The sequence below is a fragment of the Sinohyriopsis cumingii genome, unplaced genomic scaffold, assembly GCF_028554795.1.
Source record: "Sinohyriopsis cumingii isolate HCF-2022 unplaced genomic scaffold, ASM2855479v2 utg002932l, whole genome shotgun sequence".
NCBI classification, from domain to species: domain Eukaryota; kingdom Metazoa; phylum Mollusca; class Bivalvia; order Unionida; family Unionidae; genus Sinohyriopsis; species Sinohyriopsis cumingii.
Window position 1 is genome coordinate 277,406 of NW_028316341.1, and position 23,986 is coordinate 301,391.

At 33.8% G+C, this 23,986-nt stretch overlaps 1 protein-coding gene and 1 long non-coding RNA gene across 3 annotated transcripts in view; one reads left to right on the forward strand and one right to left on the reverse strand.

Moving 5' to 3' along the window:
• LOC149769958 (E3 ubiquitin-protein ligase TRIM33-like) overlaps positions 1 to 22,112 on the forward strand; it is an 80,425-nt gene extending 58,313 nt beyond the window's left edge. The window contains exons 4-6 of one of the 2 annotated variants that reach the window (XM_089949618.1): positions 18,971 to 18,994; positions 19,750 to 19,773; positions 21,878 to 22,112. In XM_089949618.1, coding sequence (XP_089805744.1) covers positions 18,971 to 18,994; positions 19,750 to 19,773; positions 21,878 to 21,931 — 102 coding nt within the window. In that variant the 3' untranslated portion in view covers positions 21,932 to 22,112. The remainder of the gene's footprint in view (positions 1 to 18,970; positions 18,995 to 19,749; positions 19,774 to 21,877) is intronic. The other variant, XM_089949617.1, reaches the window with a different exon arrangement.
• LOC149769959 (uncharacterized) lies at positions 5,735 to 13,666 on the reverse strand. The gene is made up of 4 exons (XR_016419001.1): positions 13,574 to 13,666; positions 11,368 to 11,488; positions 9,235 to 10,118; positions 5,735 to 8,523 (listed from the first exon to the last, which is right to left on the reverse strand). It is a non-coding gene; the product is annotated as an uncharacterized LOC149769959 (long non-coding RNA).
• Positions 22,113 to 23,986: the final 1,874 nt, after the last annotated feature.

The following is a 23,986-nucleotide window of genomic DNA, read 5'->3' on the forward strand; positions in this document are numbered from 1 at the left end:
AAAAAGAAAAAACAAAAACAAAAAACAAAAAAAAAACCGCAGGAAACACCAGGCAAATGCAACAAGAATCCAGCGATGTGAAGCAACCAGGACAGTTCCCGAGCTCTACTTCCCACTAATGACAACCAACCATTCAACTGTAAGGGACCTTTATGGACCCACAGACGGAGGCCAAATTATCAGGGTTCCTTGAATCCATAAAAGGCTGGGGGAGGTGGCACCATTCCCTTCCCCAGGAATAACTAGCAGGCTGCGGTGCAGTCAGAAAAAAGTGGCACATGCACAATTGTGAGCACGCCACTATAATTAAACTCAACAACAACAACAAATCCGATAATTATATCATTCACTTATGCGCACCACATAAAGGAAAATGAAACAATCAGCTGTGACAAAATTGTTGCAGTTGACGTTGCCTAACACTTTAGGAGAAGTGTATCCAGATGGGTCTGAAAAACTCATCGTGTAAGATGAACCGTTATGGAAAGTGTAACTTTTTATGTTTCCTGTCTTCTAATATTCAAATATCAACCGAGGGCTGGAAAACGTTTTAAGTGTGCAACGTGCACTTAATTATAACAGTGTCGTAGTTGCATAATTTACAACGTATTCATTTCCCTTGATGAGAACATTAAGGACTCCTTATAAGGTTTTCTAATTAGATTATCTTTGTCTTTTAAGAATGTCCACACCAGCACACACAATACACTTTTTTTATCCAGCACATAACAAAACATTTTTTTGTATCATTATTTTGTGTATAGGATTAAATGATCATGGTTAGGTATTTATCGATGTGCAAATTTTGCCTAATCACTCACGAAATAAATAATGTTATATGTTAATATTGTGAGTGATTAGGTACAATTTAAACATCGATACATACCCAGCCATGATCATTTAATCCTTATAATTCCAATTTCGTCCTTTCTTTCGTCAAATCAACTTATTCCATCAATAATTCCAATTTAAGCAACGCGTACTTTCCTTTCATTCGCTGCTTCACATCGCCATATAACACATAACCTGTACAGAATCACACGACCATATTGACTACTGTCACAGTTACGTTTATTCAGAAACTTCATACTTTGCATATCAGGCAATGGCTACCGATGGTTTCAACACATTTAGTTTATTTACAACATTCTTGTTCAGTTTTAGTTAGTCCCATCTGCTAATGCCATTTGACCATGACCGTATAATAACAGCTGATACGGAATGAACAAGTGTGCTAGATTAAATTTCCAATCAAACCTTAAATCATAATGGATTCTATCAATGAACAACATGGAAATATAAACAAGATGATGCTATCCTTTACTAACATAAAGGTAACAATTAAATAAATACCGGAATAACATTTTATATCATTCTCAACAGCGTTAATACTTATGAAAACCCTTTCAGTGATCTAATGTCAAATGAGATGTAACTACAGTCAGTCACGTTTATTCGGCAACTTCATACTTACCATCTTAAGCAATGGCTACCCGTGGTGTCAGCACATTTCTTTTCATATAAAAATCCCATTCCTTTTTTAATTTTAGTATGTCCTATACAGGAATAACATTTTATATCTTTTTCATCAGCGTTAATAATTAAAAAAGACCTTTTCATTTATCTAATGTGAAATTAAATGTGCGGTTGTTAAATGTAGAATTGCTCGCAAAACCGATAATATGTCTTGTTTGGTTGCATAGTGAGTGCTGGAGTGCTGGAAGGAATTAATGATTACACATCCAAAATAATTTAAATTAGCAAAACAATCACCTTTATTATATACTTTTTTCAATGCTGTTAAAGTCACATTGGCGGAGATGGTAGTTTTACCATTTAAAAACTTTATTCAGTCTTTGAATAATGGTCTCATAAATATTTGTTTTTATTTTTGTGTAAGTGGTCATATCACACCATGCCACCAACACCCACATACGTTTTTTTAAATAAGCAAATGAAATTAAAATAAAACAAATAGAAAAATACCACTGAAAACGCCAATTCCTCATTTTGTGTTTCGTTTAGTAGCCAGAGAGTATGGATTTATTTCAATATTGTAGCTTTTACGTCCTCCTTAGATAATTTCTTGACTCTTGGTTTATATCCCTCAGCGGCCTCAAAATTGACTGACCCAGTTTCCACGCTTTTATTGTTGATGTTGTGTATGGCTAGGGTGACTGAGGTCATGGTGTGCTCTGTGAGGGAATTTATCAATCTCTGTTGTTCTGTTTCCTTTTCAGCATTTGTAACATCTATCGCTTTATCGTCAAATCCATCTTCATCTGTTTCAATCGCTGCTGTTATTTATATTAACTCCTTGTCATCTAATTGTTTCAAAAATTCCGCAGAAATTTGCAGTGAAAAATCACCGTAATCGGCCATTTTGCGCGCCTATGTAACAGACGAACGTGAAATTGTAAGCTATACATTTCAGTCAAAGAATATTGGAACAAGTATAAAAAGGGTATAATTTATATTTATTTTATGAATAAAAAAATAAAAGATGAAACAATTGTTTCACATTGACGTGTCTACAATGTATATTTATATTGCAAACAGTACAAAAACCGAAAGTAGTCCCAGAATTTATCGATGTGTAAAAAATTCCAGATCAGTATGACGTGACCGTTTACAGCAAATCGTATTGGAGAAAATCGGTTTCATGTATAAAAATTGGAATTATTAAGAATTAAACATTCACTGGGCAATTTTACCAATGTGCTGAAATACCATTTGCCGTCCTATGAATGTGCTTGATCCACATTTGTTTTCCAAATGATATCGACATAACGGAAATAATCATTTCTGATATGCTGTAGTGTAACGAGAAAGGTTCTGCAGGCATTTGTGCAATAAAAAATCTTGAATTATATAAATGAATCAAATATTGAAGAAAAAGCATGGATTTAGAAAACAGAATGACAGCTAATATCTTCGAAAAAATAAGCAGCTGAACATTTTTGAAAACGTTATACTATTCTGAAATAAAACAATATTCGTTTTGTTTGTCTACTTTCCTGAACACACCTTACCGCATTCGCGGTTCGTTTTTCTTATATCAGTCCACATGACAATTGAGAGATGAGTGACTTTATAATTATATGCACAGTTTTATTGAGAATGCAGTGAAAGAAGAATAAGACACAAACTTCAGAGAGGCAGTGCATATTTGATGATTAGCTGTCTGCCGTTTAAAGTTGTTGTTGTAATTAGCAGCGCAATGTACTTGTTGCCCAAAAGCGAAGAAGTACTAAATCGCTGAAACATTACAGGATAAAGAAAGGACAGAAAAGTTGGAATTCAAAGATTTACATACGAGACAAGCCGTACAATAGATTAGCTAAAACGACAACATATGTGGATTACTTGTTCATGTAATGATTTACACAGTGTGACTTGCACTGTATTTCGATTGACGAATATGACCAATATGTGTATACGTATCTACTCTCTTTCTGGAGAGCAAAATTATAGCTGCTTTGAGTAAATAAGCACAAATCACGCATTACTTCCAGTTATTATATGACCTTAAGACGAAGATGTAAATGAAAAATAATGATTCGCCAAATGCACCTCATTTCCTACACTTACCAAGGAATGATTATTGTTTCTATATCGCGCATTTATTGCTTTTGTCGGAAAATGAAGTAACATCCTTCTTTTAGTAAATACGTTCAAATGGACACTTTTTATGGAATAATGTATTATACCTTTGTCTTATGATGTGCGTATTATAATACAACATTGTCCGACCAGCTGTACATCCTGTTAAATTATTGACTGCCCGGCCCACTACTTTACAAACCTTGAGATGATAATTCGTTGCACTTTTTCTAAATATATACTATATTAACATTGTTTTGTTATGTCTCACATTTCACGGTCACAAAAAGGAAAATGTAATCTTGAAACTTACTTCAGTATCCGAAATACAATTTTAGAAATACTGGCAACGCTTTCTTATCCTATTTAACAAGTTATACCGGATGCATATCTTGAGTATAATATAGTCCCGTCGTCGTTAAAATGGTAATGTCACAATGATGTCAATAGTTACATTTAATGAGGTCAATAGTTACCTTTAATGTAGTCAATAGTTACCTTTAAATTAGTCAATACTTATCTTTAAAATAATCAGTAGTTACCTTTAAAGTAGTCAATAGTTACCTTTAAGGCAGTCAATATTTAGCTTTAAGGTAGTCAATATTTACTTTTAAAGTAGTCAAATGTTACCTTTAAAGTAGTCAATAGTTACCTTTAAAGTAGTCAATAGTTACCTTTAATGTAGTCAATAGTTACCTTTCTAACAGTCAATAGTTGCCTTTAAAGTAGCCAGTGGTTACGTTTACAACAATGAAAGTTGCATGAAGTATTATTCCTTATTTCTTATTGGTCTTTACTGGCAACAAAATGAGTATTTTCCACTGCAAATTTGATAACAAGCAAATCTGATTTCCATTCATCAGTGTATATCTTGTGTGTAATTTCCTGCAATAATGCTTTACATTACTCTCAATCATTTTCACCTCTGTGAGCATGGGTTTTACAACTCTACAGTCACAAACTAAGTAACATAAAAAAGACAACAAAGAATTTAATTATCAAAGTTGTAAATGAAAATGTGAGAATCAGAAATGCACTGGTCCTCCAAGAACCACGTCCCTCTCAAGACGCACTGTCCATAATTCCTTTTAATAATTTATAACAGTTCTCAAATAATAATATAGTCCAAATAATGAGCACTTTCCATTTCTACTGAACAGTCCGAGCAAAAATGGGACCACTCTCTTAGTCTAGTGGTTAGAGCATCTGCCTCAGATGTGGGAAGTTGGGGGTTTAAACCCATCAAAGTCATAACAAAGACTCAAACAAATGGCACTAACAGCTGCCTCGCATGGTGCTCAACATTAAGAGGCTAGAGTTATGACTGGTTGGCCTGGTATAAGGAAAATGTAACTGGGTGCAATATGATGCTACAAGTCTGCGGCATGACGCCCCAGAGCTAGACATCATTATAAACTGACACACTGCAAACTTAGCGATATGACTGAATAATCTTTAAAGCCATATTAAAAGTCCAAATCACACCCCTCCAAAATTTTTCCTCTCAAATAATATCTAAGTACAACATACAAACTGCAGACTTACTACATGAACAAAATAAGTGTGAATGTCTCAAAAGTTGAAATGAAACTGATTTTTTAATTCTCTCCTTATATACACCATATATTGCATCTGTATTTCACAACAGACCCCATGAAACAGAAAACACTACTCATTTGTTTCAATTTGACCTATTCATGTGACCTAGCCTAACCAATGGGAAGTTACATACTTATTCTACAAATGTTGAAACCACATCTGAGTCCTGAGAAATTAAGCCAAAAGTCTTACTATTAAGATTACGATGATCAATTGTCAACACACAAGTTAACATTTACCTATAGATCCTATGCAATACACAAGTTAACATATACCTACAGATCCTATGCAACACACAAGTAACATATACCTATAGATCCTATGCAACATTATTCTCTTAACAGATTCAGGTCATGTAGACAAGCCTAACTAAATACAATACTTATTGTAATTCAGTGCATGTATAATTTATGTCATACAACTTCACGTCTTTGAAGACATATGTTCACTACAGAATAAGATTGTGGCTGTATGGGACAGATAAGTGTGAAGTATAGAGCAAATATGCAAAGAACAAACTAAGACAATAAACTAACAGCATCATCCTTTATTATAAAATTAATTTTTCCAATAACTAAAAAATACTGGCATGCACAATGGACAGTAAAAAAAACATTCCCATCGTGGTTATGCTACATCCATTTATCAGACATTTGCCTTTATAATGTGCTTCGAATGTAAATGATTGAACATAATGCATACATTTATCCACTTATACAATTGCCTTTACAAAATATTTAATTTCAATGGCTTGTATCAATTAAACAAAAAGAGACAGTCATATTTATGGATATTTATGTTACGATGTAAAATGTTGCAGACATACGCACTTTTCAAAGTAAAAAAATGGTAGGCTGTCTGTTACCAAGATAATACAATCTGACAGCAATAAACTGGATTTTCTTAATAATACAATCTGACGTCAATCAACTGGATTTTCTTAATACTAAAATCTGACAACAATAAACTGGATTTTGTTAATAATACAATATGACAGCAATAAACTGGATTTTCTTAATACTAAAATCTGACAGCAATAAACTGGATTTTCTTGATACCAAAATCTGACATCAATAAACTGGATTTTCTTAATAGTAAAACATGATAGAAATAAACTGGATTTTCTTAAAACCTAAATCTGACAGAAATAAACTGGATTATCTTAATACCAAAATCTGACAAAAATAAGCAGGACTTTCTTTACTGATGCAATAAATGATCTTTTTCAATGATCCCCCCCAAAAAATTGTAGAAAATATGAATGGCCATCTAGTTCTTTCCCGCTGACAGAACACTCAATGTTTCATATCACAGTAAAAACTTTGTTGTGATGTCTCTAGCATTTTTTGGTTAAAACCTTTATCAAAATATAAATACCTTTGAAATCAATAGTTGTCTAAAATAAAATAAGTGCAAAACTATACGGTAAAAGAATCAAACAATAATATGAATTGGTCACTTGATCAGTTACATCCATTATTAATTATCCGACCCAAGTACAAACTGACACTATTTTTTTCTTAAGGTTTATTTGATTTACATTTCATCTATAATGAGCTAATTTTTAACCAAACAGTTATTCAACACCAACTCTATTTCTGATATAAACCATACAAATGTTGACTACTTTGTTCATATAAACATACTCTTATCTCTCCTGCATCCCTACCTCATGATTTGAATGTCTATTGCCAAAACTGAGGACAACTCTTGTGAAAATTATGTTAACACAATAATGAGTCATATCATCTGATGATCAGCACTGTACATACATAGTTTTGCAACAGTCCAATAAAAAGTGCAATAATAGCTGCATTAAAAATTGTGACATACACTGCATCAAGCCATAAGTAAACAAGGTCAATAACTCTTCCATACATTAAGGAAGCACAGAGATTTGTCAATATGTGCATTTATGAATGATGACTATATAATATAGACTATGTTTAACTGCAGTCAATAAAATAGCAAGATAACTTGCATTCACAATGAAATGTTGTCTGGCACTATTTTCAGCAGTAGCACAAAAGGAACAGGACCTCCAAAAACAATGAGGAGTAGAGTGATTTGTTGACATGGTTGTCTTCCAACCATGATCATAATAGTTACCAATTTTCAGGGCAATCTATGAAAAACTCTGGGAATAGTTGCATTAATGACAATGTGTTGGATGGATGGAAAGGAGTATTAATATATATAGAGAGAGATAACACAATTAATATAGAACACCCTTTATTCACAGAAATCAAACTATCTGTGTTATATACAACAAGAATGCACCCATCCCACAACTTTAGCTAAATGACTTCCCAAAAACTAAACAGTTTAACATAATGGCATGAATAGATGATCATCTTATGTACATTAATGTCTAAGATGTTTAATTTTTATTCAGCATTTAGTGTTTTTATGTATGATCATTTTAACAAGGGTTTCATTAATGAAATTAAGTTTTAAAAAAGTTAAAATTGTTAAAATATATGAAGAAAAAATGTTACCACTTTGTCATTCATTACTCATGCCAACAGGCTTCAGAGGATCAAGAGAAAGAGAGAGAGAGAAACAAATTATGATGCATCACCTACTGTGAGCAACAAGTCCAGGGGTCAGTTTCATATCACAAACTGTCAGTGCACCCTAAAGCGAAAAAATTACCTATAAACCCTAAAGTGAAAAAATACCCATAAACCCTAAAGTGAAAACAAAATCCATGCACCCTGAAGTGAAAAAAATACCTACGTCATGATTGTTAAATTGGGTCAGAGATATATATAATGCTTAAACAAGGTGCAACAATCATAAAAATAATTATTGTACGCAAATCCAAAAGCAAGCAAGCAAAACATGTGTGAGCTAAACATTAGTCACATAGATGAAAATACACAAGGAGTTATCATGGATGCATCAAGTTCAAGCTCATTTCATTTTCTTCATGCACTGTTTAATATACAGCATGATTCTGTGAGGGAAAATCCCCCCCCTCAATGTTCAGGAGGCCTCTGTTTGACACTGTCTTCATCATCCCCCTGAACGCTTTTGGCTATTATCTACTTCATTCTTTTGGGACTTCAGGAGCTTATTTGGCCTGTTTGATGCTCCTGGTTCTTTTTAATAGAAGCCTCTTGCATCTTGTTGAACATATTAGTATATGTTTGGTCCAATATCTTCTTCACTTAGGATTCCCATGAATAAAGCCCACCATCTGCCCCTTCCTCGTCTGAACTCATGCAGCTGATCTCAAGCACCTTCCTTACTGTTGCCATTTTTCCAGAACTCCATGATTCTTTCTTTTCCAAAGCAGAGTCTTCTTTTAGATTTCTGCTGCATGATAAATAAAAGGGAAAAAGTTAAATAAACACACAAACACCCCCACCTAAACATACTATAACACTAGTCATGGAAGCCATGAAATTGTACTCAATAACAAGTGAGTTTCCTTTCGGATTCACTGTACTAATTCAGCGCTCATATGAAAACACCATGATATTCAAAATTTAATAACTTAACATTTCTGGGTGCTGCTGATCAGACTGATATTTATCCATGTACAACTATCCTTGGTGCAAGCTTCTATGTGGAGATCATATGAGCGACTGCATCTTTTTGTCTACATGTGCATAAAACACATGTTATCCATTCTGCACCAAATGATTCAGTTGTTACTTTCATTACTGAGTGCTCCTAAGTCAGATCTGTAAAAATACTAAACTTTCATCAATATAACTGTGTCTATATCTTTTTAAAATTACAGATAGGATAAGTTCTCAAAAATATTTTTACTAAAATTTTACTTTTCATTATTAACCAATTATGGACCACCACACTCGTATATACTCTACTTTATGTTAATTCACCCATTTTAAGACTGGTTCACAGTTCTTCCTTATAAAAAGTACCACATGTCCTTTATGCATAATACTTATAGACTATGAAATACGAATGTGTTACACTCGGGGGTGGGGGGGGGGAGTGTTGGCAGTCTGTAAACAATGGTTGCCATTTTCCCCCTCTAAATATCCTAGCCCCACTAACCTCAGTGGAAAAAGCTGTCTGATAATGCCTTCACATCTCCTTGTCATTAGAATATGCAGTACTGTATCTGTATGGGTGGATATTACACTGATAATGCCTTCACATCTCCTTGTCATTAGAATATGCAGTACTGTATCTGTATGGGTGGATATTACACTGATAATGCCTTCATATCTCCTTGTCATTAGAATATGCAGTACTGTATCTGTATGGGTGGATATTACACTGATAATGCCTTCACATCTCCTTGTCATTAGAATATGTAGTACTGTATCTGTATGGGTGGATATTACACTGATAATGCCTTCACATCTCCTTGTCATTAGAATATGCAGTACTGTATCTGTATGGGTGGATATTACACTGATAATGCCTTCACAGTCTCCTTATCAATAGAATTCGTAATAATGGATCTGTCTGTGTGGATATATAACAGATAATGCCTTCACAGTCGCTGTGTCACTAGAATAGGCAATAGTGGTTCTGTGTGGATATTCCACAGATAATCCTTCAGTCTCGTTGTCACTAGAATAGGCAATAATGGATATGTCTGTGTGGATGTTCCACAGATAATGCCTTCATGGTCTCCTTGTCACCAGAATAAGCAATACTGGATTTGTCTGTGTGGATATTCCACAGGTAATGCATTCACAGTCTCCTTGTCACCAGAATAAACAATATTGGATTTTTCTGTGTGGATATTCCACAGATAATGCCTTCATGGTCTCCTTGTTAGTAGAATAGGGAATATTGGATCTGTCTCTGTGGATATTCTACATATAATGCCATCACAGTCTCCTTGTCACTAATTGCGACATTGTCCTTGCTTGTTATAAATCCAAACAGCTATTTTACTCTTGCATACCGGAGTTTGTATGTTGCACCTGAAAAATATGTACTGGTATATTCAATAAATGACTACTGTAGAATACAACCTAAATGACGTACTTCATATATGGTGTTGTACTCACTATACAGTGTTGTACTCACAATATGGTATTGCACTCACTATATGGTGTTGTACTTACTATACAGTTTTGTACTCACTATATGGTGTTGTACTCACAATATGGTGTTGTACTCACTATATGGTGTTGTACTCACTATACAGTTTTGTACTCACTATATGGTGTTGTACTCACAATATGGTGTTGTACTCACTATATGGTGTTGTATTCACAATATGGTGCTGTACTCACTATATGGTGTTGATAACTGTTGCAGTAATGTTTGTTTGTGTCCTAATAGTAATACAGTATTGAACAAAATGAGTCATTAATGTGAAAACATGTAAATGCTTTTACTAATTATAAAGTCAATGGACACTATTAAAACATAAATATGCACATTTTTAAGCCAACACTATACTCTATATTGTTAGACAAAGTCCCCACTATGGGATTTTATGAGATTAAGTATCTGTAATACCACTGGCATGAATGGTCTATATTCAGTATTGGTTGAATTCTATTTAAGGCTCCACAGCCAGCAAACAACTATCATTATTATTAAGTATTATTGTATAAATTTATGGTATCTGGAAAAAATACATGTACTTGAAACCCATGAATCTCCAACACAGTAAATTAAACTTGAGATATATTCCAATGACATGAAGGCATCAAGTTTTGCTTTTATTTAACTCTGAATGTTTCAAATATTTAGCAGCAGAAAGTGCATGACCCCTTGTCTAGTGAACCTGACCTTGATCATACATCTACTACCAATATAAAAATAATGATTCATTTAAAAATCTAATGGGGTTGGGTAGCTAAGGAGGAAAACAAATCCTTACCCTGTCTAGTGACCATGATGCTACTACAATCAAGGTACTAACAACCATAAATACATGTCAAGAATAACCCCACCATCCACCCCTGCCAACCAATATGTCTAGTGTCTATTTGTCTGCATATCCACCTAACCATACAAACTGGGTCAGATTTTTAAACCAAGTTTAAAAGAGCTATCATATTTAGCATATATATATACTAATTATACACTGTATTAAGCCATGGTGCTGGGGAAACTTAGAAAATACAAAAGTCAGAATATGATGCCAGAGTCACCATTGGGAGAATGGAGAAAATAGTTGCTGTGGGAATGTGAATGACAACAAAAATGTTGAGTCACCTGAATTTTTCCTCTTTTTAACTGCAATCATAGGTACTCCATGCTTCATTTGTACACAGTCATTCATTGCCAATTTTTCAAAATATGTCAAACATATAAAAATCCTTCTTTGGTCTGGAAACTGAAATTAATAATAATAATAATAATAATAAAAAGAATAAAAACAACAATAATAATAATAATATAATAATAATATTTTGATGCAAATAAAACAATAATAATAATAATAATATTAATAATAATAAAATTATTATTATTATTATTATTATTATATGTTGGTATAAAAAATAAATATATAAATCCTACATTGATCTGGAAACTGAAAAACTACTACTACTAATACTACTACTACTACTACTACTAATAATAATAATAATTATAATAATAATAATAACAACAATAATAATAATATGTTGGTGTAAAAAACAATCCTAATAATATAATAATAACTTGGTGTAAATGAAAAAATAATAATAAAAATACTAATTATTATTATCATTATTATTATATGTTGTGTAAATAATAACAATAATAATAATAATAATAATAATAACAATAATATGTTGCCATAAACAAACAAAACAATTCCCCCTGTGCCGTTGCTATTTTTAAAAACATAGTTAATAGCTGGAAATGTGATAAGTCTCAAAATTGGTACCCTGGGGTTACACCAAGAGGGTGATTTTAAATTATGTCATTTAAATATTTTGCCTTATACATATATATATATATTGTGGGAATTTTTAATCATCAACCCAACTGACATCCCTGGCAGCATGATCTGAGGTACACAATGTATTCCTATAAATGTCCCATCATGTCCCGAACTGCTGTTACAGAGGGGTAGCCCTTCCCACCTTCAATACCCTGAAATATGACCAAGTGACCAATGTGAAATCCCATAAGTTATATTAAATAGCCAGCTTTGGTGAAGGCATAAACCAAATTTCAGACTTGAATATGCAACAGTTTACAAAATATTTTAGACTTTTGAACAACCCCTCCAACCCCTAATTTCTTCTATTATGGCAGGTCTCACTAGAACAAACAAGATTTAGAAAAAATAATAGATACACACACATACATGCATACATACATACATACATATTGGGGGAAAGAGTCACATTTCCTATCATGATCTGCAAGTGAGAATTATGTTATTTCTGCCCAGATTTTTTCAAGCAGATAATGATAGTTTGGTGGAGGAAGATTGTACATATTTTCAAGTGAAATAGGCTCTGTATCTTACTCATTGTTTTCTTGTTTTAAAAGATAATAAAGCAGAAGCTCCTGGAATTGTTCATAGATAAGTACATATACAAATCATATTTGGTTGAAAATATATTTAGCAACATGACACTGATATGTGACATCAAGCTGTATTCCATTTTATGCAATCTGTGTAACTAAGAACATTATATAGTGAATTATCACAACTAGACCCAAAGAACATACATACTTATTTTAAATTTAATTGTAACTATAGAACTCAAATATTTTCATGTATCAATCTGATTATCCTACTGATCTCCAGACTCCATGTTGTTACTGACTCTAGTTTTATTCCTGACAAAAATTATAAATTATGGCAACGAAAGAGACACTTAATTAATCCTGTTCTTGGCCTTTTTCTGTCAGTTTGAGAGATTCTACACATTACTTCAAATATTTATCTTAATGTATGTAAAAAAAATACCCATTTCCATAACACTGTATTTGGATTCTTGTTCTGGGCTCTTTCCAGTAGATGATAACTAACATTTTTTATATGGTTTGTGTAAGAAAACTTGCTCAAAGATCCCTTCCCTGCAAATATGCATTAATACATTATTCCTGGGTAACTTTTATGCCATGAGGTATAACATACATGTGTTTTTTACTTCATGGTCATTAGTTCCTCTCCCAATTCCTTAATAGGACAAGACCCAAAAGTACAGGTCTAAAGTAAGAACTATCGTGAAATGAAAATGCTTCATTTTCTCCTTCATTATAACAGCAAAGTTACATGCAAGTGGTACCATTTATACACGTCAAGATTTTCAACCTGTGCCAAGGTGCATCCCTTCATCATAACTGCAAAGTTATATGCAAGCAATATAAAACTATACACGTCAAGCTTTTCACCCTGTGGCTAGGTGCATTCTTTCTCTATAACTGCAAAGTTATATGCAGGTCATATAAACTGTTATATGTCAAAACTGCCAACCTGTGCCAAATACAGGACAAATGATCCTCATTTGTCATATCCAGTAGAAAATCACGCTACCTGGTCTCCATGATCCGCCATTTTGTTATGTCACATGACAATAATGTTTTTATAGGAGCCAGTTGACCATTGTAACAATATTAGTGGACAGTCAGGGTACCAGCCTAGTACATTTATGAATAACCATGTCTCGATCGGAACTGCACTCGGCCATTTACGACAGGTCGTAGGAGGCTTCGAAAGTTGTATCTTCAAACATCAGCTTTCGTTGTTACATAGGTAGCGCACGAATAGAGAGAAGTGTCTCTCCGTGTTGGATTATATATTAGATGAATGAACTGTAAATAAATCGCAAGCAACGAAACGTGCACATTTACATCCTTCATTGCGCACACACATAACACACGTTTTCTTTCTAAATATGTAAAGGTGCGTCAAATCTAAACTTTTTATAATGATCCATATGCCATCATTCCTGTTCGCATACTTTAACATAAATTATAATTCGTGCAGAACAGATATAAAATACAATATACCCTAAATAATGTATGACGTGATGCGATGTGATGTGATTTGGATTTTTAACTTAGCTTTAAAAAAAATTCAGTCATATCGCTACGATGTCTGCAATGTGGCAGTTTATAGTTATGTCTAGCACTTGGGCATCATGCTGCAGACATGTATCATGATGTCCCATCCAGTCACATTATCCTGACACAATGCGGGAGGTCCTGTGTTCGATCCCCGGCCGAGTCATACCAAAGACTTACAAAAATGGTACTAAAAGTTGCATCGCGCTTGGCGCTCAGCATTAAGAGGTTAGTGTTAGGACTGGTCGGCCTGGTGTCAGGATAGTGTGACTGGGTGGGACATCATGCTACAAGTCTGATACAGACATCTTAGTGATATGACTGAAATATTGTTAAAGCTACGTTAAAAGTCCAAATCACACACAACACACACATGTATGGTTGTATGTATGTATGTATGTATCTAAGTATGTATGTATGTATGTTGTATGTATGTATTTGTCGACCTTTCCGGTGGCATAAGTGGTTAGAGCGTCCGCTCGGAAGATCTCGGGTTCGAACCCCGTCCGAGTCATACCAAAGACTAATACAGATGTTACTAGCAGCTGCATGACTGTGCGTTGAGCATTAAGTGGTTACGGTTAGGATGGCCTGGTTTCAGGTGGTACATGATGGTATATGTCTGCGGCATAATGTCCCAGTGTTGAACATTAATATGAACTGCCACATTGCAGTCATCGTAGCGTTATGAGTAAAAATTGTTAAATGTACGTTACAAATTTAAGTCACAAACATATAGACACAGACACACACACACACACATCTTATTATTCAACCAGTAACCAACCTAGAAAGGTAATGTCCCTTGCAAAACTATTTTGATTGCACACTATGTGACCGACTTGGATACAATATAGGACAGAGTGTTGAGCTGAAAAATTCCATAGGAGTTCGTATTCGTATCGTTGCTTGCAGTTTACCTGTCATACGTGTACTATATTGCTTGTAAACTCTTAAGACGGTAATTATACTGAAAACACGAAGAGGCAGACCTATCTAAATTCGTTTCTTAGGTTTATGTTTGCATTGTATTAAATTATATTGGAATAATAGGCTAATATAAAACTTAAGTGAGATCGAGCATGCGCTTGGCTGAAAACCTATATTACCATATTTATATTGGTTAAACGTTAGTTCAACGCGTTAATACTTTAAACTACATGTAATTACTTTGGAATATGTTCAACGAGATATTAGAGCACACTGTGACAGAAACTACTCCAATACTGACCCATTTGTCTAATTCTGTATTTCAATCTGGATGCAATATTTTGGTAAAATTTACTATTTGTCAAATAAACAAAATGACTGTATTAAATGATCCCAGCAATTATCAAGGCGTTCCAAGTATCCTTGTGCTAAAAAAGAACGTCGGTGCTATCTTGAATAAAATGACTGACAACATGGCCCGTGAAAAGGGAGATAATCTATGAAGCTCAATCTGGTTTCCGAAATGGGTGCTCCCCCATATTAACCTGTTTTAAGTCTTCAAACGTTGGTATATACATATTTAAGCAATCCTGTTAGCAGATTATTTTGTCTTCTACTTATTTTTACAAGCCGTTTGATTCGATAGATCACTCACAGTGTTATGAATGTGTAGAGAAGTAGCATATTGAAGTCAAAATGTATAATAATCGTCTTTATGTACATGTCTACGTTGATCGGCATTATACACAATTTATCATTCTAATATAGAAAACATAAACGATTTCATTATACGGCCTTTGATTTTGATCTATGTATTTCTAATTTGATTATTAAATTAAGATAGAAATATATGAATATAATAGTTGTTATAATTGTCGATTTAGTATACTGAATGATAGTGATATTTCTGAATGTGCAGATACTGTCATAAATCTAGGATTTCAAGCTGTGGAGAAACAGGGTTGAATATTAATATTTACTAAACTCAAAGTACTGTTTGCATAAATGGAGGTATTCTGAAAACAACGAGGCAGATTCGTCTCTCTTAACTTTGCCACAAAAGAGAATTTTTGTGGGTATAATTATTAAGAAGATGCTGAAAATGTGCACAACATAATATGTACCGGTTATTCGAAATAAGCAAACAATAGGTTCCTTTTTTCTTTAGCATGGCCGATATACCGTTTACATACAAGATTTTACAAATTGCTTTAAAAACTGGATGAAATGGACCAGAATGATCGATTTGGCATACGCAACACAATGTTGGAAAGCAACACGAAAATTAAACCAAAATGGCGTTCCAGTCCTGAACCACTATCCCCATAATATTCACTAAATGATATCTGACGATGTTCGACAACTACAATCTTATATATAAACACCCATATTTGTTTTTGTGTCCAACTGGATAAAAAGTAGGTCAAGAGTTCGAAAATTCGTGTTATCCCAATTTGACTTTCATATTTTATATTTACTTCTTTTTTAAAATTTTTGTTCAAACTTTATTTTAAACTCTACATCTCATGGTTTTAAAACGTTGCTTACTTTTCTTTTATTTTTATGTTGAAACTTTATTTCAAATTGCGCATGCATTTTTTTAAAATTTGTCTTTGTACCATTTTAACTTTATGTTGGAACTTCTTTTATGAATCCCATCTGCAAAAGAAGAGGTCACGAGTTTAAAACTCGCGTCATCTCAATCTTGTTTTAAAGATTATGTTGAAACTTTCTATTAAACTCGCTCATCACAATTTTTATTTTATATTTTATTTTTTCACTTTTTAAAAAAAAAGTTTTTATTTTGGATCGTTCTTTTATGACCAACGTCTGCCAGACAAGAAGTCACGAGTTCGAAACTCGCGGCATCCCAATATTTTATTTTGATTTTTAATTTTAATTTATTTTTGTATTCAATCATTTTTTTTTCAACACGCGCATCCTAATTTTTTTAATTTTATTTCTTTTACTTTTTTTCCATTTATTTGTGGAAACCTTCTCTTGTGACTTCCGCCGGTCCAACAAGAATTAAACTGTTTCTAAGCTCGCGGCATCCGAATTGTTTTTTCTTTATAACTTTATATTTGAACTTCGTTTTCAGCTTTCGCATCCCAATTTTTGTTTCACTTTATTATACCTACTTTTTGTATTTGCTCTTGAAACGTTTTTTATGACTAGCGAACTGAAGGCATCTTACTTATCTCTTCTTTTTGATTTTAATTTAATGGTGACAAATTCATTTTTACTCGCGCATCCCATTTTTTCTATTTCTTTAATAAATTTTTATTATCATGGTGAAATTTTCTTTTATGATTCTCGTCTACCAAACGAGGGGTCGCGAGTTCGAAACTCGCGGAATCCCAATTGTTTATTGTTTCAATTTTTACTTTCTGATTTTCATGTTGAAACTTTCTTTTAATCTCATGCATCCCATTTTTGACCTTTGTATTTTTGTTTTGATAGTGTCTTTTATGACTCCCGTCCTAAATACGATTTCATCGACAGAGTATATGAATTTCTTTAAAGACTGAAGCAAACTCGATGTTTCAATTGAATGATCATGATGTAACTAAAGAACGACACCAGCTTATATTTATGTATCCCTTAATTCTTCGGTAATAAATACGTTACTTTAATTTGAAACAAAGGTATATCAAATGAGAGTAATATATTGTATCAGATATGTGGATTGTGTTTGCATTAGTGATTTTGATTCTGCTATTGTGCTTGTAGCCTGCACGTGAACCTGGTGTCGAATGTTAGCTGCTTCAGGATCGATTTATTGAAACATCGCGTGTGCTTCAGTCTTTAAATGAAGTCTAATTAACTGATGCCATACATCATGAATTCATCACTAATATACATTTTGCTTTTATTTCGGTGGGAGAATTTCAACGAATTATGAAGCTTCATGTGTTAGTTAAGTGGGATATGCTTAAAATCTTACATTGGTCATGTCAAAACAAGACCTGATGTTATCGTCTACATCAAGCCATTGTGAAGTAGCTATATTAGCCTCACATCAATGACAAATGATACCACTAATTATAAATGTATTTCATCAAAATGTAACACATTTGTTTGTTTTGGTGTTTTTTTGTTGTTTTTTTTTGGGGGGGGTTGGGTGGGGTGGGGGTGGCATTATGCGTCATTCATTGGTTACAGCCAGTGTATCTCAACATCCTTGAAAACGTTATACAATTGTGAAAAAAATTTCGTCTATCTATTTAATTCCTCGAGCCCGCCATACCGCATCCATGGTAGGTTTTCTGCCTTCGGTCCAAATGTTCATTGAAGGATTATTGACTTGATAGTATTATATGCACAGTTTGAGGGCGAAAGGTGTGAAATAGGAATAAGACACAAACTGAAAAAGGAACATGCCGATTTGATGATGAGCTGTCTGGTTTTGTAATCAGCTTCGCTCTGTACGTTTTGCCCAAATACTTTAAAGTACTAAATGGTTAAAAACTGTACAGCTTTTTAATTTATATTTATTCAGGATAACGAAATGACAGAAAAGTTACAATTCATAGATTTATATGCGAAACATGCCTTAAAATAAATCAGCTCTAACGACAACTGGTTTGGATTACCTTATTTTATGTAATGACTTACAGTGTGTGACTTATACAGTTTTCCATTGGTGAATACGTGCATGCGTATCTCCTCCCTCTTGAGAGCAAATAAGTCGAATTTATAGAACCTTGTCTAATATCAGTTTTTTATATTTTTCAGGAATAATTACCTGCTCACTTTGACTTAAGCTGTATTTATATTTGCAAATATCTTCATACTTGTCTACTCTCACGTTTGATAGCAAATACGCGGAAAATATTTCACCCTGTCTAATAACTGGTTTATTGTATTCTTTAAGGACGAAAGAGAGAAGAAAGAAAGAGTAAGTATAATCATATGTGTTTTCAGTAAATAGGTAAATATTTTGCATTGCATAAAGTTAATGTATGATTTCTAAGACGCATATATTTATGAGAATTAATTATTCGTCATATGTATTGCATATCTGTTATCATTTAACAAGGCAGGATTATTTTCAAAATCTTCTCTGGTTGATATTTTTCCAATCGCTTGATCGCTTTCGTCGGAAAGAGAAGTTACATGTATTTATGGACTTACGAAATATGCGTTTATTTCAAGATGTTCCTTTTATAATATGACATTGTCTCCCTGTTAATCATGTCAAAATTTTTGACTGATTGGCCATAATATCACCAGCATTTGATAGATGTTACTGAGTGTATATTTTTTTTCTCCAAAATATATAATGTGACTAACATTATCTGTTGGATCTTACAATTCACGGTTAAACAAAGTAAAATGGAATTATTACTTTTCTTTCAGTGTCCGGAATACAATTTTTGGATACAGGCAACACTTCCGTATCATATTCATCAAAACATACGCGATGCGTCACTTCAGTAGTACATAGTCCCGTCGTTGTTAAAATGTTGATGTCGTAACAAGGAAAGGTTGACTAGTAGATTAGGTTAAACGTCAGCCCTTGTGAAATATTCAGCAAAAGTAGCGGCATAAGTTGTAATTGTATTTTCGCATGGGTTTGTTTCCCCTTTTTGAGACCTAATAAGCGACGTTTGTTTCACCGATTCTAATATCACATTTGTTTAATTATTTCAGGAAGAAAAGCAGATACAAGCATATGTAAGTATAAATATATCTCCTCTCAGTCATTAAGAGATAGATATGTATTTTTATTGGATTATCAAGACATATATTCATTAAAATATGTATTCATCGAATTTAAGCCATCATTTACTACTAAGTATAGGACCCCTCCGATGGCCTAGTGGTAAGAGCGTCCGCCTCAAATGCTGGAGGCCGTGGGTTCAATCCCCGGCCGAGTCATACCAAAGACTTACATAAATGGTACTAACAGATGCCCCTCTTGGCGCTCAGCATTAAGAGGTTAGTGTTAGGACTGGTCGGCCTGGTGTCAGGATAACGTGACTGGGTGCCCCAGTGCATACCATCACTATAAACTGCCACACTGCAAACATCGTAGCGATATGACTGAAAAAGTGTTAAAGCTACGTTAAAAATCCAAATCACACACACATACACACACACATACACACACACAGTACTGAGTATAACGTTACAGTTTAGGTATCATGCCCCTTTTCTTTTCTATAATGAGTTATCAATAGCATTACAATGACATCAGGTAATAAAAATGCTTTGTATTCGCATATAATAAAAGGGTATTGTGTTTGATACCAACTATACATGAATAAGTTCATAATACAACTTTAGATTTTCTGCAGAGAAATAAAGATGTAAATGTTTAATACAAATATGAAAACCACAACAGAAGGCGCATTCTTTATTTAGAGTTTCCTCTCCATTACTGAAGAAACGATTGGCATTTTGCCATAATTGTCAGGAGAGTGAGAGTTATACATTGTATATTGTGATGTTGTGTTTCCCAGACATTTAAATCTCAAAGCCTGCATATTAGGATTGATTTCATTTCAGTTTCCTGGCAGTATCGTTTACTAACCAATGATTACTCTTTCATTATTGTTACGTTCTGTTGGTATAAATACCTCAGGAAAATAGATTTGTGAGAGTGACAAAACTTACTAGAGTAAGACACTTTTACGGGTGGTATAAACTAACGTCTTTGTCGTAGACCAGAAGAGACTAAGGGTTGGTATGTTATCCATTGTCCTTCTATCTGTCAGCAATATAAATTATCATCGTACAATACGTGGATAATTGCCATAAAACGTTACACACACATACACACTCATCGCGAGTTTAGTTGCTCCTAAATGAAAATTTTGCTGCTCGGACATATAACATGGCCACCACAGCAGCCGTCTTGAAAATAATGTTATCGCTATTCCTTCTTAGTAGATGGTCATATCAGTATGGAGTATTCATGATATCAACTATGTCCATATTGAAAATATTGTTATCGCCAGTCCTTCTCGATGCAATAGATGACCATTTGTCCATAATTACGCAAGACAGCTTATACAGGGAAGTACGTGTACACTTAAAAATAAATTTACAATCATTGTGAGGTACCATTTGCCTGAATGATACAAAGAAATTGTATGTAGCTTGTGCAAAATGGTTTATAAATCGTTACAATTAAATCAATACCTCATTCTAACTTACTAGCAGACAGTGAGCAAAATGTAGAATTTGACAATAATCATACAAAGAAAGTTTATATGGCTTGATATTCAATATTCTCATTACTGGATATATAACATGGATACAAATGAATATATGATGGATATCGGAGAGGTTACTCGAATATTAAACGTTCTTATCAAAGTTTCGTTCATGCCACACCAACACCGTACGGATCAAGAGACCATACATTTTATACCAAAGAAGATGCTGGTATTAAGAATCATAACAATTGTAGTGGTAGGTAGTTAAACAGCATTAGTCACAGCCAACAAATTATACAGTATAGAACAGTTTACAGTTACTCGGAATATTTTACATTTCAGAGACATAGTGTGAGATTGTAAAGAAAATGCGGGAAGTTTATTCAACGTTTCGATCATGAATTTTGTTTTGTTTTCACGGGGAAGAAAGGAAAATAGCATCCTTATGAACCTAAAGATCTGAAAAATTGCATCTACTTTCACAAAATCAGTACAAAGTATGCATTGGATAAGGCTATGATCTCTGATCACCAACTGGCATTACAAAAATATATTGAAACTACCTACGAGAAGTATATTTTACCATTTCTATTATCACGCTTATTGTGTTCTTTCAGCGAATGAAGTATCCATTGGTAAGTACTGTTTTGAATACGTTATGCATTATATAATATGTATTACTCGACCTTAATCGTTACTGAACGGCTGATTGCAAAGTCTTCAATTCATTTATCATTTAATTTCTTTAGTTGTTGAGATATAAATGACACTATTTAAGAACACATTAGGATATCTATCTTATTGTTTTACCTTTAGCTTATAACGAAGTTGTCTTTTCTCAGACACAGTAACATTAAAGAGGACGTACATTATTATTACACAAAGGAAATAGATAAAAGAAAGTGCAGATTATAATGGGAAGCAGCAGGGAGGGCGAACAACCTCTAATTGGTTCACCTGCATTTTCCAAAATACGACTTCCTGGGGAATCGCAAAAATCGTTAAAAAAATGCGATATTCAGAAAACAACTCCGTCGATGACAAATTGGTTTACTTGTTATCGCTGATAGCTTTTTTTTCTTCGATGTAACTTAAGAAAAAATGCGCGATCGTCGGTGACGCGTTGAGAGCGTCGCCCTCCCTTCTGCTATGTATTAAATTTTTTATCTAACCCGATTCGATACCGTGTTCGAGGATCGTGTAAGTTTATTGTTATAAATCCATGTGGGGGTATTTTAGCACGACTAAAGAAATTTTTATATTTATTTATGTCCATATCACCGCTGCACCAAGTTTGATGAATATTTCGTAACGTGTGAGTATCACGTCCGTTAAAGACAGTAAGAATATTAAAGTTATCCCTAATCACTTTAGGAATTTGTGTATACCGCTGGGTTACATAAGTTACATCTGTGTTTTTGTGTCTACCTCTGGAAAATATCCTAGCTGGATTTGATTGTTTATCCAACATTACATCATCGTAAACAACTAAATTATTAATAAATCCATCAATATCATCAATACTTGGCGCTTCATTAATGTCAGTTATACATTCAACAACATCATCTCCGCTCTCATTTAACGATTTTGCTTTTTCAATAAAATCTTTTATTACATCATCGCATCGTTGATCGTCTGCAGATGGAGCTACCAAATACAACTTATCCCATTTCATCCACTGCATTATTACATTAAGTAACAACTGCGTCTTACCACTTCCAGATGGTCCTTTAATAATCATACGAACATAATTTGGTAGCGCTGCGTGATGCTTAACTGGTTCTCGTTTCCTTGTTGCAGAAAAGTCAGTGATTTCCATATAGAAAATATATAAAAAGAATATGGATTTATACTGTGTGAAATGCAGGGCGCGCACATCGACAAGTGATCTAACAACCATTACAACAAAAAAATAATAGATCTGAGGTTACGGGCAAGTGTGAGCGATGCGGTACAAATAAATTTAAATTTATTTCCACTGGCAAGTCAGGTGAAAAACCAAAACCAAAGTCAAAACCAAAGTCAAAACCAAAATCAAAGCCAAAGCCAAAGTCAAGTAATAAAACAAAGCAACACGGAGGTGATATTGCAGCAAAATTAACAAAACTATCCGGTACTCCGTGGGCTAAATACCCATGAGAAAAAGACCTCCCAGGATATAATTACTGTGGTCCTGGAACCAGACTTGATATCAGACTTGATGACCAAGATCAACCAAAACCAGGTGAGTATCCGATAAATGCTATTGATAAAGCGTGACATGCGCATGATGTAACTTATAAAAGTAAAGATCTGCAGCATAGACATCTCGCGGATGTGAAATTAATTCACGCGTTACATTCCATCACTGATAAATCTCTCAAGGAAAAATTAGCTAGTTGGTTAATAAAATCCGCGATGAAAGGTAAAGTAATGCTAGGTGCTGGTAATTAATTATAAATGGAGTCGATTTATTATTCCCCAAAAGGATATTGGAGGGGTAGCGCAGCAATTAGTAAACTTGCTGAAGCAGCAAAAGGTACGCGCGATACTGCAAAAAATTGGTTATCCAAACAGGCAATATGGCAAATTTACCAACCATCGCCTAAACAAATTCACTTTGCACATTTCAATATCAGTGTTCCTAATGAAGTTCTCCAGGCCGACATATTATTTCTGCCACATGATACTATTAAAATCCGAAGACGTCAACTAACATATAAATACGCGCTAACTGTAGTTGATGT